Source organism: Podarcis muralis, chromosome 11, assembly GCF_964188315.1.
Source record: "Podarcis muralis chromosome 11, rPodMur119.hap1.1, whole genome shotgun sequence".
NCBI classification, from domain to species: domain Eukaryota; kingdom Metazoa; phylum Chordata; class Lepidosauria; order Squamata; family Lacertidae; genus Podarcis; species Podarcis muralis.
The window spans coordinates 44035513-44055951 of NC_135665.1; the positions used below are offsets into that span (position 1 = coordinate 44035513).

Below are 20439 nucleotides of genomic sequence, written 5' to 3' on the forward strand. Positions count from 1 at the left end.
TATGAAGCAAGCATTTTGCTCATGTCAGAGTAATAAAAGTCAGAATACATTTGGCAATTTGCTTCACCAAACAGGTTCACATTTCACCACACCAACTTTGCAGGGGTTCCTTAATTACACAAACAGCACTTTTACAACCAAAATTCACTTACTAAACACACACTACTATCTTTGAGATTTAGCTTGTTCAAACACTTACCCATGTGCAAATTTTCTTGATTCCAGAAAGATCTGGTTTATCAGTTCTCTAGTTGGAGCTACAATTATACATTCTGGTTGTTGCTGTTGTTCAAACTGAGTGGCAGTAACTCCATCACGCATCATATGAGCCAAAATTGGTATAAGAAAAGCTGCCTAAAGGGCAAATATATTATAGTTGACAAGTTTCTCACCCCCCAAAAAAGGAAAACCCCAGGATGTGTTCTCTAATCTCAGTGTAAAGAAGCCCACAGAAAGGAAAATTAGCAGAACACGTTCAAAAATAACTAGGTGACTATGGTCCATCATCTTTCTTTTCCCTCCTTCCTATCAATAAATAAATACATTTCTGAGAGGCAAATTTAGGATAATTCTTGCTTGAATCTTTGTTCCAAGTCCCATAATGAGTAGATCAAAGCACAATACACTAATACGCCAAAAGATAAGGCTGTTTATTCACTTCAGATGGAACTAAAGTATAGACCTAAAGGCAGCAGCAGCAAAGGAGATGTATTAAAATATTCAACCAGTATACCAAATATGCACATTTTGACAACAAATTAAGATATTCACAGAGCACCTGTACTGGGAAATATGAACCATTGCACCAGTGGACATGACAGGATTCCCCCTTATTTTCCTTCTCCTAAAGCTCCAGAACAGATTTTGGGAGGGAAGCAGAGGGTAAGAGTACCAGTAAGTGCTATGTGCCCAAGCAAGGCACCCAACTGAATACTGTCCATTATGTATTTTTTAATGCTATCTGTAACATGCTTAAAGTAGGAAAAACCCAGTTTAGCCTGATGAAGTGTTTATTAAGTGAAAGCAACTCTTTTCACAATGAATATAGTTTCTAGTATTTCTAGAGAGTGACACATATTTTCCTATGTTTGTACGAAGCGAACTTTTTTCTAATAGGTTTTCATAATATAAATTAAGATGAGTTATAGGCACTTCAAAAATATGTTTTTCAAAGACAAAACCAAAATGGGATTTTGGTTGGGACCCAAACGTAACATTCACAGAGAACTTATTTTTGTTGACCCACCATTTAAGACTCTCACAGTTCATTAATGGATCCCTACCAGTGATTCAGAAATCACCGCTTCAAGTCCATCTTGGGAATGGATTGAAGTGCCAAGACAGACTCACCCACTGGGCAAAGTAAATAACCTGGAAATTAAATGCTTAAAAACCAAGTGTCAGATTATTATTGCGGCCTCAAATCCTCCACCTCAAATAGCAGAATCCATCATTTTATACTTACTGTTTTTCCAGATCCTGTCTGGGCACATGCCATTAAATCACGCCCTGCCATTATAATAGGAATACTGTATTTCTGCACTGGAGTAAGTTTAAGATATCCAGTTCTAGCAATGTTCTTCATCAATGTTGGACATAGATTAGCTTCTTCAAAGGTCTAAGAACAGAATGGACATGTTAAAAGCAAATAAAATTGAGAAAGCTAAGCAAATCAATACTAGAATCAAAAAAGCACAAAAAGAACATAAAGTAGCATTTTCTTGTTATCCCTAGCAACAAATGAGTAGAAATTAAGTGAATCAGTAGGTCCTTAAGTACTGTCCTTGAAGTACAGAAATATTTTTAAAATAAAAAGGCAGTTCAAAAGTTTTGCACTGTCTCTGGAATAGCAAGGCAGAGGCTAAAAAACATCTTTTCTAGGAGAAAGAGTACCATAACCTAGGGGTTACCACTAGCTCTCTTTATGTGCTCTTATATTTTTAACACAACCTGCAACCTCAAAACTGAGCAGGTGGCCAGACTTAATGATACCTCTAAACCAAGGACTTTTGGATGAATCCATTCTCTTTCTTAAAATAGCAAAGCATTTGTAAACTGTAACCATTCACTGCAGTTTGCAAGACAGGAGGCCTCCTGCAGATAACATCTCTCCAGGAGGTCCATTCTGTATTATGTAGGAAGCAGAACTTTAGCAGGGCAGCACAAACTCTTTGGAACTCCTCCTTGTTACACACTACAGCTGCAATCTCAATGCCTACTCAAGACCTCCCTTTTTCAACAAGCCTTTTCAGTGAAAAAGTCTATCCCAGTCTGTATCAGCTTTGAAACGGTTTACATATGCCTTCTTGTTTATGTTTTTATTGTTCAGATGTTTTGAAGCATTTCATAGGATGTAATTCATAAATAAAACAAAATAAATTTAAAGTATGTTACTGAGGGCTTCCCTAAGCATCTTTTGTATCTACACAGTCCAGACAGCAATATAAATGTAGGTTGAGCTAATCAGTTACAGGAACTAATTAACACTCTAGGTCTTACAGATTCTTTTTGTATAACTATTTTTGAAGCTTATAGGATCAAGTGGGGCTGGGCAGACTAGGGCACGGATCCACTTTTTAAAAATAAAACAAAATCAATTATGTCACTATATTTCTGAAATCAGCAAAGGAGAAAATAGGTTGCTGGTACATGAAATTTCTCTTCAAATCTGCAGAGTCTATCAAAAAGAGAACTGTACACACAAAGTGGTTTCTTTATATGGCATCGCTGAGCATTTAAAAATGAGATGGCAGAAAACTGTAAACATAGCACAGGACACACTAGTAGTTATCACTTTTCTTTTAACCTTGTAACATAAAATCAACTGTGAGTACAGCTGTTACCAATCAAAAGCATTCAGTCTGAAAGGTACCTTACAATGGACTTTCTCCACGTTAATATGAGATAAAAGGATTACAGTTCTAAAGGAGTTCAAGAAGAAAATCTTGACCTGCTAACGTCTTTAAGATCAAGAAAAAACAAAAGTCAAGCTGAATTGAGGAGTCAAAGCAGCAAGTGAGCCTATGACTATAGTCCAATATTTTAAGTAAGTAGATCGGTATCAAACAACCCAAAACTTGGTGACTTTGCACAACTGTTCAGTCTCTTGAGACTAACGAAGTTACTTGTTAGAAATATTTAAAGCAGCAGCACTAACCAGTATTGCTGGTGGGGGGTCATGTCCTGAAACTTCCACAAGAATGTTATCGTATTTGTCAAAGTTTATCCCTGTCTGGTAATGTGCAAAGATGGCTTCTTCTTCTTCTGGTGGTGGTGGTGGTACGTAGGTCACCTTTGGACCTGCAAACACAAGAGTATATGTCAGATTTAATCCTTAAGAAGCAAGTGTGCTAGCTATACAAAATGTCTCCATTTCGTTATGTTTTGGGCAACATTCACCAATGTCTGCTTGCTTGGTGCACTGGAAATCTGCTTGCAGAATGCAACTTCCAGTTTCAATTCTCCCCCTTCAACCCCCACACTCTGCTCTAGAGTGTCTCCCAAACTCTGGAACAGATTTTGGGGGCACATTATGAGCTGCAGGGAGATAGGAGATGAAGGATAAGCCCCACTGTGCCAGTACATGTCTACAAGCATTAAGTTGGATGCCACCATCTGAGCACAGAATTTCTAGTAACATACATTTTGCGTACAACACAACCATATCTTCATTTTCACAACCACCACAATCATTTTGTGACAATGCTTTTCAGATTGTTTTACTTGCATTAATTTTTTTTCCTCACTAAAAAACTTTAGTGACAAAATCAAGATTGTGTTTTTTTCTAAAATAAAATAGCTAGTGGATTCCTTGAATCCTATGAGCTTCTGGCAAGAAACAATATGGATAATAACATGTACTAGTACACTCTAGTCTTCTTCTTTTTATAATACATACATCTCCAATTATATGCACTATTTTAAATGTATGCATGACAAGGAAACAGTATTGAATACTGGCTGTAATAGTAAAACTTATCAGGAAAGAGTGGGAATAATTGGTGATTTGAGAATGGACTCACAAAACTAAGTAATTAAATATATTACTTATCATTTTTAAGTACTATTATATTTAAAACCTTTTTCTGTGAAAAAGCAAGAAAAGAAATAGCCACCTGAAAGTGTGACATCTGGATGTAATCGTAGCCATTTCATTTTTATTCCCAAGGGTAGGTAGAAATGCTCTAGATATTTCAGTCATAATGTGCCATTAGGTATTTTAAAAGTTAAAAGTGGGAGCTGTCTTTACGTTCATGAACATCAATAATCGATCAATTTTCTTAATATCTCTTGCCACTTAATTTGCTCTAATTTAACGTACCAGCGCCATCACCTGCTTCTGAATCACCATCCGATTTCCACATACCTTAAGCGAAATGAACGTTTGGAAGAAAACACTATCAGTAATAATAATAATAATTTTTTATTTATACACCGCCCTTCCTGGTTCAGAAAACCAGGTCCAGGGTGGCTAATGACAAATTTATAACACTTAATTGATGCAACAAAAAACAGCATAAAATACAGTATAAAACGTGAATAACAATAAATTCAGAATTCAAAAATCAATGGGGGGGGGGCGGAATCCATCCAATAAACATTAGATGATCACCAGGGCTAGCTGGCTAAATTAGTCCTACTTGGGCCAGCGAGGAGACCAGGGGAGAATTGGCTGTGGGATCCAAGAGCAGGTAATCTTCATAAAAAGGGGAGGGGAGGGGAGGAAGGGGAATAAAAGATCAGGCTAAGTTCAAATTGAAAGCCAGGCGGAATAGCTCTGTCTTACAGGCCCTGCAGAAGGATGTTAAATCCTGCAGGGCACTGGTCTCATGGGACAGAGAATTCCACCAGGTCGGAGCCATCACTGAGAAGGTCCTGGCCCTGGTGGGGATAATCTGACTTCCTTAGGGCCCGGGACCTCTAAACTATTATTATTCATGGACCTTAAAGTCCTCTGCGGGGCATACTAGAAGCGGCGGTCCCATAAATACAAGGGCCCTAAGCCACAAAGGGCTTTAAAGGTCAAAACCAGCACCTTAAACCTGACCCGATACTCCACTGGGAGACAGTGCAACTGGTAAAGCACTGGGTGAATATGCTCCCATGGCAGGGACCCCGTGAGGAGCCTCGCTGCAGCATTCTGCACCCGCTGGAGTTTCTGGGACAGTTTCAAGGGCAGCCCCGCGTAGAGCGAATTACAGTAGTCAAGCCTGGAGGTGGCCATCGCATGGATCACTGTGGGCAGATCAGGGTCGGAGAGGTAAGGGACCAACTGCTTAATGCGGCAAAGGTGGAGGAAGGAAACAGCCAGATATTTTTTAAGTTGCTTATATCTAAATAATTATTTATTATTGCAACGTGCATACTGTTTTTCATTCAGAAAATACAGAACACTTTACACAACAATTAAAAAGTACAACACAAACAATTAATATTCCAGAAAGCCATTATCACTAAATTCAAAACTGAAGAACTAGCATTAGCAACTAGGAAAATACCACAGTGAAGAGTCTTTAATCGTTAGTGAAAGCATGTAAGTTTATTGCCACCTCTCCACAGGGAATAGGTAGTTGCTGCCACAGGGAATTCCTGCTGATATAAAGCAGATCATAGCACAGCCAACAGGCCATCTCCATAGACCTTAGTGACCAGATGGGAAAAAGTAATTTGAGTAACCTAGTCCTGAGCTGAACCTGTTAAAAGGAAATCCCACACAATACATTACCCTAGTTGAATCATCCAGTTACCAATCCATGGATCAAGCTATTTCTGTTCAGTAACTGGGCACAGTGATCAAAATCAGTAGGTGCTCCTAGTTACTGAGGTCACCTGGGCCTCTAGTGACAATGATGTCGCAAGGACCACCCCTAGAATGCAGGCCCCTCCCTTTTTTCCCATCTCCATCTTATCAGGATTCCCTTTGAGTTTATTGGCCCTCATCCAGGTACCAGCTCAGGTACCAGCATGGCTCCTCTAAACTCAGGTGTGATAGAGAAATAGAGCTGTGTGTCATTAGCATACTGGTGCCTCAAATGTCCTCAGATTCACTTTCAATGACTTTATATAGATGTTAAATACAGTGGTGCCCCGCAAGACGAATGCCTCGCAAGACGAAAAACTCCCTAGACGAAAGGGTTTTCCGTTTTTTGAGTCGTTCCGCAAGACGAATTTCCCTATGGGCTTGCTTCACAAGACGAAACGTCTTGCGAGTTTGTTTCCTTTTTCTTAAAGTTGCTAATAGCCGTGCTTCGCAAGACGAAAAAACCGCAAGACGAAGAGACTCGCGGAACGGATTAATTTCGTCTTGCGAGGCACCACTGTAGTATTGGAGACAATGTAGTATCTTGTCACCCCCACCCCCATACCCACCCCCCACCCAACATGCAGGAAGGAAATGAACCACTAATACAGTGCAGTGACTCCAACACCCCATTATCAGAGAGTCAGTCATGGACGATACCATGGCTGAAGGTCTCAAAAGCTGCGGAGAAATCAATCAAAAGTAGATGATCCAGTAGCTAAGGAATCAGGAACCTAATAGGACAGCCAGAAGAGGGAATGGCCTGCACACATATATACCCTCTACACTCACAGTGACCTCCTTCAAGCACCATATATTTCTTTGCCCGTGGTGACTGTAACAGGGACATCGTACGCATTCTCTCCCTGCTCACCTTGCCCTGGTACAGTGGTACCCCGCAAGACGAATGCCTCGCAAGACGGAAAACCCGCTAGACGAAAGGGTTTTCCGTTTTGGAGGCGCTTCGCAAAACGAATTTCCCTATGGGCTTGCTTCGCAAGACGAAAGCCGATAGGGAAATCTCCGGGACAGCGGGGAAGCGCAGCGCGTCTTCCCCACTGTCCTCGGACCTCCTCCCGCCGGGCGGCGGGGCGGGAACGCCTCCTCCCGCCGCCCGGCATGGGAACGAAGCTCCGATGCCGGGCGGCGGGGCGGGAACGCCTCCTCCCACCGCCCGGCGGGGTGGGGACACCTTCTCCCACCGCCCGGCTTCAGATGGCTTTCCTGAAGACTTGGGGTGGGAGGAGGGTTTTCCTTCCCACCGCCAACATTCAGAATGCTGTTCTGAATGTTGGCGGTGGGGAGGAAAAACCCTCCTCCCACGCAAGCCCCGGGAACAGAGGGAAAGCGCTGCGCGCCTTCCCCTCTGTTCCCGTACCTGTCCTGAAGGCTTGCGGTGGGGAGAAAAGCCCTTCTCCGCACCGCCAGCCTGGCAAGCGGTTTCCCTAGGAACGCATTAATTGATTTTCAATGCATTCCTATGGGAAACCGTGCTTCGCAAGACGAAAAACTCGCAAGAAGAAAAAACTTGCGGAACGAATTAATTTCGTCTTGCGAGGCACCACTGTATATCCCAATCCAGAATCCCAGCCTGTGAACACCCAACCACACAAACCAACAATGCTACACTTCACACACCCAAATATATACCCAAAACTCAATCGCACCAGACACATACCTCTTCCAAAACCTCCAATTACTTCTTCGTTGCTTCCTTTGTAGCCACCTGTTTAAAATGTTGAAAGGAATTGTTAAAGATAAAAGCAGTTTTAACAATACAATTAGAAAGGATCGGGCAATTATACTGCAGATCCTTATGCTAGGAATTCAAAGTGAACAGATATGGGACTTGGCCAGATTGAGACAAATTATCAGGCACCAAGGTTAGTAATAAACAAAATAGTTATGCTTAGAGACAAAAAAAAAGTCAAAATAGAAATGTTTTATGTGAACAATGGATTCTTACCTCTGCCTCCTCTGCCTCTATTTTGAGAGTCACCTGAAAAACAAATGCATAATTGGAAGAATGTGGTTACAAATGAAGCGCAATGTAAAACCAATCACCAGTCAATTTATTGGTTTCTAGATTGTGCATGTCTATAATCTACCATTTTAGTCACATCAATTGTCAACAATTCCATGCAATTTTCAAATCAATACCACCACAGAGACAAAGGGAATAAAGCCAACTATATATATCAAATTTCACTTTTAATTCTTACCACTTGAAGCACCAAACCCTCCTCTTTTGGAACCAAATCCACCAAAAGTCTGTCTTCTATCTTGTTTCTCAGTTTCATCATCTGTTATAATTGAACCCAAACATAAGGATTTCTTCTGTTTTACAAGATGAAAAGGTTTTCATGCAATGGTAGAATATAAATATTTTAAATGTTAAAAGCAACTTTTCTAAAATAGCACTCTCCAGCCCACATGAACTACTAGTATTTAAAAAACAAATACTGTATTAGCATTAAAAAATACATCTTACCAAGTAAACGAATTATAATACAGACTGATATTAAATGAATAAAAACTTAAATCATACCTACTTCACTCAAATACTGAAAAAGTGTATTTTTGAATGTGTTGAGTTCATCGTTCACCTTACATTAATTACCAGGGATAGATCAATTTGAAATAAACTTGTACTGTGATTCTTTTCTTTTATTCTTATAAAATGCATGGGTTTAAGTTATTAAGAAACACTGCCACATTTTCTTCATACCACTCATTTGTAGGTGAGTTCTCTTCTAGATGTGCACTGAGATATTTTCCCCTATATCTTATGCTCATTTCACCATGTAATCCTTATCCTCTTCTGGTCCAACATTAAATCAATTTAAAAAGTTTATATACATCTGGGATAAAAACAAATATTTGTCTTAATCTGTTGGTAACTAATGACTCTTCAAGACAGTGAGTCCATTTAAAGGTTTTTTTCCTCCCCAAATAAGTGTTTGTGTAAGGTATCAAAAACAAAATCTTAACCACAAAACCCATCTGACACATTTTCATTTCTAGACTCTCTAGGCTAGACTGAATAATTACATTTTACTTGGTTACTAACACAATTAAAAACTATAGAGCTTACTTCCAAATCGCCCAAATCCTCCTCTGCCAGATCCTCTTCCATCCCTATTGCCACCAGCAATCATTCCTTGAGAACAAAGATACAACAGTATTTGATCAATAATTTTCTGATCTTAAAAGAACTTATGTTCCAAAACCAGCAAGGAAGAAAAAGCAAGCATGGGAATGCTAAGCTTTGTTGTTTTTAGGGCTTTACCTCCTCTCCTAGAAACTTCTCTGTTTGACTGGCTTTCTTGATCATCATCAACTACTTCTATGACAAAAATAAAATAAGCAATAAAAAAGTCTCAGTTCTGCAGATACATAAAAGTTATCTTAAGGATGTAAGCAAAGCTCACATTTATTCTTTCAATTTATTAAAAAACAGGTGTTTATTATTATTAAATTTGTACACCGCCCTTCATCAGACAATCACAACTTATTTCTCTATACCAAACATGTGCAAATATTATTGTAATATTGCTGGGGTTATATATTTCCTCACAAAAGCGACAGCATGCTGAGGTCCTGAGCTGTATAATGCTATATGGTCAAAACTAGCACTTTGAACTGAGCCTGGAAACTGAAAGGCAAGCAGTCATGTCAGAATTGCTATTTTATGTTCAGACCGTCCTGCCACAATCAACAATCTGGCCAAATTCTGCATTTTCCAAACCATCTTCAAGGGCAGCCCCATGTATAATACTGTACATTGAGGATGCATTTTAATATTTTAATGTTTCAATACTTTTATTGTTGTATTTTAATCTTGTTTTTAAGTTGTACTCATTCAACTTGTTTTTATTATTGCTTGTTAGCCGCCCTGAGCCCGGCCTTGGCTGGGGAGGGCGGGGAATAAAAAAAATTATTATTATTACATTGCAGTAATCCAACCTAGGTTTCCAGAGCTTAGCCATCTAGAAAAGTATCATGGTCAATTTTATCAAAAGTTACTGAAAACTTGAGGAGAAATAACAGGGGTGCACTTCTCCTGCCCCTCTCCCAACAGAGGTAATAATACCAGGCAACCAAGGCCGTTTCCATGGTAAAACAGGGGCTATACAGTACATTATAACTGTCTTGCTTTGTATTTAGTCTAGAAAATATATTTTAATGATATTTTAAAGTATATCAACAGATAGAGGACTCTGGGGAGGTTTGCAACTGTACCTCTATCAAAGCTTGAAAACTTCCTTTCTTCAAATCTATTTCCAGATGTAGCTGTAGAAAGCAAGAGAAAGGCAAGTATTCTACAAGTCCATTCACTCACATTTCAAAGCACACATGAACATTTCAAGTAGCCCTGAGGAACATTAGCATTTATTCCCAGAATTTCTATCCCTCACTAGTGCCTGTCCTTCTCTCTTCTTGGCCCATTGTCTCCACTGGCCGCCTATAATTAATACATATTTAATATGGCAGAGAAACAGCTAAAGTCACATGACTATATTGCATGCCAAAAGTAAACTGCTTATTTTCTACTTTTTGATACATTTTTAGCACAATCCAATGCACATCAATTTAGAAGTAAGCCCTACTGGATTCAGTGGGGCAACTTCCATGTAAATGTCCATAGGGCTATAACCTCAAATTGATATTTCGCTCCCCCTCCACTGCAAAAAAGATTCTACAATACAAGCAAGAAATGGTTCCCAAAATGTGGTCCATAGACCACTAGAGGTCTACGAGCTTCATCCTGGTGATCTGCAGCATGCCTGCATTAAATATTTATGTTGATTTTAACTGTATCTTTGTTTTTATTGTATTACAAGAAATAAAAGCAGCAATAAAAATTAAATTAAATGCAATTAATTTGACACAATGTATTACAATTGCTACAACTGGCAGAAAAATTATTAGTGGTTCAACAAGACCCTCAGCAATTTTCCAGCACTCCATAGAGGGAAAGGTTTGGAACCATAGGTAAAAAGATATAGACACACACGTTTCAGTTGAACCAGAATGAATACTCGAAGCATCCTCGTATTAAACATTACACTGATTTCAATTATCATGATTTACATTTACCATTAAGAATATTTTTTATCAAATTACACTATCAGCTCTCTCACGAAATGCCTTAATTTTTATCAAATAACTTTATGCACACTAGAGCTTTTTCAAAGTTACTGAAGCAGTTAGAACTATTTGACCAAGTTAGTTCAACATTTAAAAGCGTGGTTAGGATTAAGATAAAATTGCAGATGCCAGCAACAACCAGCACCTGCATGTGATAAACACAAGTTTGACCAAACAATCTACCTCGGTTTCCAAAAGTCCTTCCACTTCCAAATCCACCTGCTGGTTTGTCTTCTCCATTTGGTTTTCCACCAACACCTGACAAATGTCAAAAGATTTGTTTACCACAGACAATTACTTTCTTTACTTTGTTTAGATATACAGTGGTACCTTGGTTTAAGAACAGCCCTGCTTACGAACTAGTTGGTTTACGAACTCCGCAAAACCGGAAGTAGTGTCCCATTTGCGAACTTTACCTCAGTCTAAGAATGGAAGCCGAATGGTGGAAGGGCACTGGCGGCAGGTGGCCTTATTAGGGAAAGCGCACCTAGGTTTAAGAACGGTTTCGGTTTAAGAACGGACGTCCAGAATGGATTAAGTTAGTAGACCACTGTGTTGAAGACTGTTCAGTATGAACTAGTTTGCATAAGATGGTATGCCAATGTGCAGGCTCCCAGAGGGCCCTGCAGTCACTTTGCTCTTCAGTTGTCCTTTTCACTGTCAAGCTGTGTTGAACTGAACTAAGACAAGGTTTACAGCTTGTGGTTAGCAAGAAGAGAACTATGAACTCTAGCTTTAGCTCAGCACAGCGCAGCGCAGCAGTAAGGACTAGTGAAGAGCAACGCTGCTACAATCTCCTATGAGAGTCCAGACATTGGTGTGACCTCAAGAAGAAATAGTTTGGCCTACTGTGTGTTGCAAGCCTGCTGTATGGCTCAGTTCAGACATTGATGCAAAACAATTTCTGTACTCGCCTCACTGCAATGCTTCCTTATTACAACATATTGCTAAACTTTGATCTAGTACTAATAGCAGAGATTAGCACCCAACTTGTGTGCCTGTCTACCCTTGCACTCCCCAAATACTTCCATCCTTTGCTTAGTGGGAAACTTGCTTGTACTTCTGATAATTATTTAATGTTATTTCTGAATGCAGTCAATGGCTGCATTTAGTTAGGCCTTATCTTGACTTAATACAGCCATTTTTCTCTTCCCTTTACATAACCCAGGAATTTTTTTTACAGGCAACACTGCAATCCTAATGTTTGCCTACTCAGAATGCCTACTGAATGCAATGGGGCTTACCCACAGGTATATGGAGCTAAGATTGCAGCCCAGGTTTCCCTTCAAACTATGATGAATGGCTTCCAAACAAGCCAAACTATAAAGCCAGAGCCTAAAACTGGCTTTATATTCTTGCTTGTTTGAAGTAAGGAACAGTGAGCTTCCAAATTAACTACAGTGGTGCCTCGCAAGACAAAAAGAATCCAAAAAGAATCCGTTCCGCGATTCTCTTCGTCTAGCGGTTTTTTCGTCTTGCGAAGCAACCCCATTAGTGGCTAAGCGGATTAGCGCTATTAGCGGTTTAGCGGCTATTAGCGGCTTAGCTGCTAAAAGGCTATTAGTGGCTTAGAAAAGGGGGGGAAAGCGGGGGGGGGGGAGGGGAAATGGCGAGACTCGCAAGACATTTTCGTCTTGCGAAGCAAGCCCATAGGGAAATTCGTCTTGCGAAGCGCATCGCAAACGGAAAACCCTTTCGTCTAGCGGGTTTTCCGTCTTGCGAGGCATTCGTCTTGTGGGGCACCACTGTAATGACTTCTTGGCTCATCTGTGCAGTTGTTCAAAGGTATATGTGTGCACACCTGGCTCACAACACAATGAAAGAACTCACTAAGTGATGTTAGCCGCCCTGAGCCCAGTCTTGGCTGGGGAGGGTGGGGTATAAATAAAAAATTACTTACTTACTATTTACTAAGTATCTCCTATGCCCTTTCCCGTACAAAGCCGTCTATGTAAATGCTCTGACCTACATACCAAAGGGATCTCATCTCCCTATCTGGCCAGCAGTCATTCTCGCAACAGCCAATATTAGGCTTCATAAATCTCACCTAGTACTGCTGATCAGAGGCTTTTTTCTAAACTAAACACTGCATGGGCAGCCATTTCAGGGGAAGAGTCACAGCTGAGATGGTGATGGATGAAAATGTTAATCTTCTTTCACCCTGTACTGTGACTTCCGTCTCCCAAAAATAGGCACCCCTGTTAAGCTTGTATTGGCTCCAATAAGAACACCTTTTCCTAACCTAATTGTAGCAGAAAAGGGAAATTAATGTGCAATACTGGATGTGTGCGTGCATGCATGCTACGTGTGTTTGCATGTGTAACACCATGTAGGGTGGCCCCACCCACGTTAATTTAGACCATGCCACCACTGGCATATGGCCCCCAGAAAGCTGGTCTTTGGGGAATGCAGCCTTCAGGCTGAAAAAGGCTCCCCACCCCTCCAACAGGCAAAAAGAATTTTTAATTTTAAAGTGTTCAGGGAAGTATCATAGCATCACTCATGGCCACAACTGTTTTCCAAAACCACTATACATGCAGTGAAGACACATACCAACATTAAGTTACATTACTGTGCCCAATGAAAAGCAAAAGGTGTGCATGCACAACATTAAGAGACATATTTAGAGAGCCCGATATGATTTATATTTCCTAGAACACAAATGGGAATATACAGAAATAGATACCTCCAAACGTACGACCCCAAGGCGCTGCATTTTCAGTGGAACAACGTCCTAAAAAGAAGTTATTACATTGGACATTTTGAAGATGTTCATAAGGTACATGTTCAGAAGTACAGTTAAATATTAACAGATCTGCTGAAAAGTCAAATACTTATGAAAATGTAAGCATAAAACTATTAACAAGCTGGCAGTGGTTCAATGCACAAACTTTCAAATGACAAAATATAATAAATTATAATGATGACAGAACCTTCTGGCTTCGCATATTAAGTATCTTAAAGCATAAATACCCAACAAAACATCTATTTACCTTTAACCACTTTGCCAATATTCTTGGGGGGTTAATTTAGCTATTACCTGTATTCATCCATTGTGCTGAGTATTTAAATATTAAATATTTAAATATTCATGCAATTAAACATCTTAGGAACTAAATTCACATTGGTTGCAATAAACACAAGTAATTATCCATAAACTGCCATAATGGGGGAAGGAGGGAATCCTGAAGAATTACTCAGCATTCTCGACAAAAGGTATAAATATCTGACTCTCCATTCAAGGAAAAAATCCTAGATGAATGGACTTTTTAGGACCAACAAAAAATCAAAGCAATGTGCAGACTACTTCACAAAGTCTGTTTGTTCTCCAGGTGCAGTCTAACTCAGCATGCAGCACACTTCTATACAGGTTTCCTTAGAAGTGTTCAATGAAGCTTTGGACTGTAGCTCAAGTCCACAAACTATCTCTACATTGTTAAAATGTGCCAATTCATGTAACTGTGCAAATAGGGGCTGGTACTAAATAAATAATAACTCACTTCTTACAGAACACAGAGGGAGAAAACTGAGTTTCGCAAGTCTGATCTTTTTAAGAAGCAAACATAATTTATTCAAAACTTACGTTTCATCAGTCTAGATCAGGCATAGGCAAACTCCGGCCCTCCAGATGTTTTGGAACTACAATTCCCATTATCCCTAGCTTACAGGACCAGTGGTCAGGGATGATGGGGATTGTAGTCCCAAACATCTAGAGAGCCAGTGTTTGCCTATGCCTGGTCTAGATGGTAGCACTGATTGTAGGTAGCTGGCTACAGTGTTCCAGATTAATCAGACAGTAGTTCTTAATGACTTATTTTTCTCCTTAATAGAAGCATTCAAAGTAATATAGGTAGCAGACTTGGTACTGTAGAAGAGGAATTAGTTTACCCTTTCTAACAGCAGGAAAATTGCCTCCAATATATTTCCTGCTGCAAATAAGTTTCCTCTCTTAAAAAGTAAAAAAAGTTTTCTTCACCATTACTGTTTTATTCAATTGCAAATTTATGCAGACCAATTAAAAAGGATCAACAACTTATATTTAGCCCAATTCACTCTACAGCCCAGCTGTAGGGCTTTCAAACCCCTCAGGTGAACTTAATTTCAACAATACCATAATTAAACTCATAGCTGATCTCATACAAGACTTCATAGTCAACCCAATTTAACAGGCTTCAACTGTTAGGAACACTTGACTACAAAGTTTTTGGTACCAGCTTTTTTCTAGACAGAATATTCCTTTTTAAAGTCTTATCACATACCTGGGGGGATTGCATTCTGATTGAAATTGCATGAGGTTTCATTTGCTCCTGTAGACAAGCTGCCCTACAATAAAATAAAAATAATTTTACTATTTGTACCTCACCCATTTGACTGGGTTGCGTGAAGAGTTAAGACCATGCTGGAACTATGCCATTCCCCCCCCCCCCGCCCCAAGTATAGTCTACTAGAGCCTTGCTTTTAACCACTCAACTGTTCACCAGAGGATTTCAGAGTCACATTTTTTAAAAAATTTGGTAGAAGGATAGAGTGTCCAAGCCTTACTCAAGCAACCCACAATGTGTCTATGTTTGGCATGGAGAAATACACTTTTCCTACTCCCTGCTTAATATAGCAGCGATGGAAAACTTCTGTAGAAAGGGATGGAGCATTTGATGCCTCCAGCTGTCTATTGTGTTTTTATATTTTTAGATTTCTTTAATCAATTGATATCCCACTCTTCCTCCTAATGGAGTCCAAAGTGGTAAAGACTCCTCATAAGCATCCAGCAGGCAAACCTTCTGCATGAATAGCAGAAAAACAAGGCATGCTAGTAAAGATGGGGCAAAGCCATCTGTGCATTTGACACCAACCTAAGCATCTATGCTAGAAGCATGCAAGGCACAGCAGCCCCCTGCACATCCAGCCCAAGTACAAGCAGAATGACTTGCAGCAGAGACACAAATCACATCATTTCTCCACTGCACTTCTACACTGCACATGTAGAAAAATGAGGCCTCTTCCTGCATGCTCAGCATATAAACATAGAAGAGCTGCTCACATGGATAGTATAGTACTGGATCAAATATGAAAAAATATCCCCTTCTATTCCATGAACGTTCAAGCCACCATCCACATAACAGATGCTTGGGGCAGGGGGAGAGAGAAGAGGAAGAAAATAAACCAAGGTGACAGCGAAGTTCAGTGACAAAACAAGGCAATAACTCCATCCTCTGCATGCTTGCTTCTAACAAAGTCAAAATCAAATAAAAGTGTTGCATTCTTAAGTTAACTCTGTATAGAAGTGCATCCTAAAGCTGCATCCAAAGAGCAGCTTCCGATCGTGATTATTGCTCAAAAAGGCAAAGCGAAACTACAGTGGTGCCCCGCAAGACGAATGCCTCGCAAGACGAAAAACTCCCTAGACGAAAGGGTTCTCCGTTTTTTGAGTCGTTCCGCAAGACGAATTTCCCTATGGGCTTGCTTCGCAAGACGAAACGTCTTGCGAGTTCGTTTCCTTTTTCTTAAAGCCGCTAAGCCGTTAATAGGCGCTAATAGCCGTGCTTCGCAAGATGAAGAGACTCGCGGAACGGATTAATTTCGTTTTGCGAGGCACCACTGTACCTAAGAATTAGGCTTTGTCTGCATATGTGTAGCATGAAGTAGGACTGAAGTACAAAAGTAGAATAGCCTGTGCCAGCTAATAAGAAGATGACTAGGCCAGAATCTCTCTCCTTAATGTACACTAGTTTACTTCCAGGGGAGATCAGTTCATATTACAGTCAAGCAGTATCTAAACGTTATCAAAACAAAGCCAATAAATAAAAACACGGCGCTCTCAAGTGGGTCTTAAAAAGTCCTGGAGCTCAATCAATAAAGTTGCCACACGTCCAGAATTTCCCAGAAATAGCCAGCAATCGGCTGTTGGAAGCAGTGTCTGGGCACAATTCGCTGAAACTTCTGGGAAAATCTGCATGTATGATAACCAATGTCGACAGTGTCATTTTTGGCAATTTTTCTTTAAAATTTAAAATCTCTCAAAAGCCTCAAAAAATAAAACAAAAAGCTCAAAAACTTTTCTGTCTGGATTTTCACTTTTTGAAATATGGCAACCCACTGGAATCTCCCCTCCCATTTTTCCACCAACCCACTCACACCCAAAGAGACACATTTACAGGACTACAATGCAATGGGTATGTTGGCCAGAGATGAGGAGGAACCTCTTCACTCATCCTGATTTGTGGATTCCCTGGGCAACCCACCAGCTTTTCGAAGCTGGGCTGAAAGAGGGGCAAAGCAGTCCTGCCACCTCCGCCCGTGGTACTGCTCCTGTTGTCATCTGTGATCTCCTCGTCCCAGTCTTCCTCCTCCATAGTGGTACCCTCAGATATAACCTACTCCGAATCGGCCCTGTGATTTTGGGGGCGGGGGGGACAAAGAACACGTGAAACAAGAACAGAGGAAGAAGCGGCCCCTCTTGAACCCCAACGCCACGTTCGCATCACCTCAGACTACTGGCCGCAGTCCCCCCCCATGGGCGTAGTCAAGGGGGGCAAGTGCCCCCCGGAATACTTAATTATCCAATTACATCGGTCCTGCTACGCCCATACCCACCCCGTCCAAAGCCTGCCTCACCCCGCAGCTCTTCTCCCCACACCTGTCCCAGGCCAACGCCCCTTTTCTCTGCCTTCTCCCTCCGGCTTCAAGCAGCCCGCCACGAGGCGGGGCCCGGGCGACGGACGTCTTCCCGCCCAAAGCGCGGCTCACCCGCTACCGCTACCCGTCTTCTCCCCGTCGGAAGGGGAGAAGGGAGGCCAGACCGTTAACCCCGCCCAGCGAGCGCCGGCCCGCGCGACGGCTCTATTAACGCCTCCCCTGACGCGAACGGAACGCCTCGTCACCTACAGCACGTGCCGCAGCTGCCGCCGCCGCCGCGGCTCTCGCTGCTATTGCCGCTTGCCCTCCTCAGCCCCTCCCCCCTCCGTACGCGCGCGCACTCGCCCTCGCCGCTGCTCCAGCCCCTTGCCGGGGCTCCGGTCACGTGCCGCTTTCTCCTTCGCTGCCTTCCTTCACCTCCCTGCAACACCCCCGCCAATAGCAGGGCCGCTGGGGCTCAGGAGAGCTGCTCAAGGCGCGGGAGAGGGGAGGTTAGGGCAGTAGCGTTAAAAAAAAAAAAGGAGCTCCCAGCCTACGCTTCTGACGTAGCGCACTTCACCCCCGTTCCTTTTTTTTTCCCTGCGAGAGTTGCGGTTTGTCGCCGCCGCCGCCGCGCGCGCGCATTCAGGGGGGGGGGGGAAAGACGAAGACTTTGCCCTCGGGGCGTTTCCTAGAAAACTTTGCTTGCTTGCCTAGGACGCAAATCGTTCTGAAGACGATCAAAACACGCGTGTGCTTTATTTGGAAATCAAGCCCCGTCGAGTTAAGCGGGACTTGGTGCATCCGCTCTTAGTTAAGTGTCCGTAGCACGGCAAAGCCTTTGTACTTTTGCCACCTTTCCTGCTACTGCTGGTGGTTTTGGTTTCGTTTCTTTTATTCCTGGAAAAACGAAAGTCTCGCTGTGTCTGAAGTTTCGTTACTGTACACTACTTCGTTACTCCTCACAGGCTTCTGGTTCATGCTATAAAAACTTGGGAGTTCATTCCGCCCCATTGCAGGAAAGGCGTGCGTGGCCGTCTGAGGCAACAGGAGGGGACAGCTTAGTGCTAGTTAATTATTTCCAAGACTCTGAAAAGTTCCAACTTTCTTGGCTTCAGTTCTACTTCACCTTAAAAAAAACAAACCCCCAACCTGCTGCCACAATAGGGCTTGTTTGTTTTAATTTTTGGAACCTGCCAGGTGGTATCAGTCGACGTCTCGGAAGGAAGTCCCTCTTTAGTTGCTCCCAAGTTACGCACAGGATGGTAGCTTCAACAAGATAAGACCTGCTGAGAAGTGAAGTGGGAGACATGGTGTACTATTGAAGTCAAGCTGGGCTCAGCTACATCCGGTACAGTATTACCAAATCGGCCCCAAAGTTGTGAAAGGCACATTTGTTATGGGAATTCTAAGGTCTTTTATTTATATATATAAAATAAATGTTCATAAATGTACAAGGCAAGCACATACATAAGTATATAAACCATAGTACAGAAATAGTACAGGAGAACAATCCTGAAGCCATTTTGACTCTCCCAAATTGACCTCAAATATTTCTCTGCAAGGAGGAAGGAAATGGGAAAAGCTTTCCAATTACAGTATATTTGAATTGTAGGGGCTTACACCTCCCTGTAAATACAGTCTGGCAAGTATCTGTTAAGATGAGCACACTATCAATATGCGTAAGGGATTCAGGAACTAAATACTTACCATCTCAAAGGAATGGCCAGGATGCCCAGAAAAGGCAATCAGATAAGGCATTATCAGGTATCCTGGCAGACAGGAAAGAAGCAACACACTCATTTCTGCTGGGGACCACCTCTTCCTGTGATGTATGTATGATGTTTGGGGGGGATGGTCTTGAGCTACAGGGTAGGCAATTTCAAAAGTCTATGTAAGAGTGGGGGATCCTGTCTCAGTTTAGTAAAGATAATGCTTACTAGCCGCTTTGCTTCTCAATATTCTCTGGTGGGCCTGTTATTTTCTCCTACCGATAGAAAACCTACATAAGGACTCTGTACGGGCTCTTGGGTACCCATAAGGGATAAAGGAGCAGTTTTTCCTTATAACACGCTAGAGGCAGAGGAAACAGCAGGAACAAATGTGAAAAAAGTGAAAATATAAAAAGGACCAATGTGCAAGATCTGATCTACTGTATAACAGGGAAGGCTCATGAGTGTGCTTGTACACCACCACTTCCTGTTGTGTGAAGGCTCGCTGCAGACATGTAAAGTCACTATGCCAATAAACACAACTTCTGGTGAAGGGAACAAGATAACACTTGCTACTAGGTGCAAAAATGAGGTGTTCCTTTGTCCTAGCAACCCTCAGGGCAACCTGAAATAGTTTGGGAGCTGGGCCTAACGCTGCCAGACACCTGCCTGCACTTCATTAATAATACAAACTATAAATGTTGGAACTTTGACATGCCCGGGTTTCCATCTCCCCCCTTTCATCTTTGATTTACCTATAATGTAGGTAGATAGGAGGTCTGGAGCATTCAAAAGCTTGTTATTTTGTGATACTTTGGTTGAACCTAATGAAGGTATTGCTTTACAATGGTTTTTTTAATTATTTCTACTGGACTAGCACAACTCCTTTTGATTCTCCGCCATCCACCTTGCTAAAGAACTTTTACCTGTCTTCCACAAAAGCCAGATGCACTGCAGGGCCATATTTTGCCAGTAATAAAGGCGCTGGCCACTTTTGTTGGCAGGCTGAGCATGTGCCTTGGAACTGCAACTGCTTTGCTAAGGAAGAAGTTATATTTTGGGAAGGTTTGTCTTCTATAAGTTCTAAGCAACCTGAGTTCCCCAGAACTCAGTTTGAAGAAGTTTGTATAAACTTCTTTGAACCGCCCTGAAATCTTGTGATGA

General features: G+C 41.6%; 1 protein-coding gene across 11 annotated transcripts in view; it reads right to left on the bottom strand.

Moving 5' to 3' along the window:
- Window positions 1-18129, bottom strand: part of DDX4 (DEAD-box helicase 4) — a 28669-nt gene extending 10540 nt beyond the window's left edge. For 2 of the 11 annotated variants that reach the window (XM_028748553.2, XM_077936376.1), the window contains exons 1-15: window positions 17834-17939; window positions 17191-17338; window positions 15211-15274; window positions 13638-13685; window positions 11135-11209; window positions 10043-10093; window positions 9090-9146; window positions 8895-8960; window positions 8023-8103; window positions 7767-7799; window positions 7479-7526; window positions 4322-4366; window positions 3158-3300; window positions 1466-1618; window positions 200-354 (exon numbers count right to left, since the gene is read on the bottom strand). In XM_028748553.2, the coding sequence (XP_028604386.1) occupies window positions 200-354; window positions 1466-1618; window positions 3158-3300; window positions 4322-4366; window positions 7479-7526; window positions 7767-7799; window positions 8023-8103; window positions 8895-8960; window positions 9090-9146; window positions 10043-10093; window positions 11135-11209; window positions 13638-13685; window positions 15211-15274; window positions 17191-17301 (1130 nt within the window). In that variant the 5' untranslated portion in view covers window positions 17302-17338; window positions 17834-17939. Of the gene's footprint in view, window positions 1-199; window positions 355-1465; window positions 1619-3157; window positions 3301-4321; window positions 4367-7478; window positions 7527-7766; window positions 7800-8022; window positions 8104-8894; window positions 8961-9089; window positions 9147-10042; window positions 10094-11134; window positions 11210-13637; window positions 13686-15210; window positions 15275-17190; window positions 17339-17563 lie in introns of all 11 variants that reach the window. The other 9 variants (XM_077936372.1, XM_028748556.2, XM_028748555.2 and 6 more) reach the window with 9 other exon arrangements.
- Between the last annotated feature and the right edge of the window lie 2310 nt (window positions 18130-20439).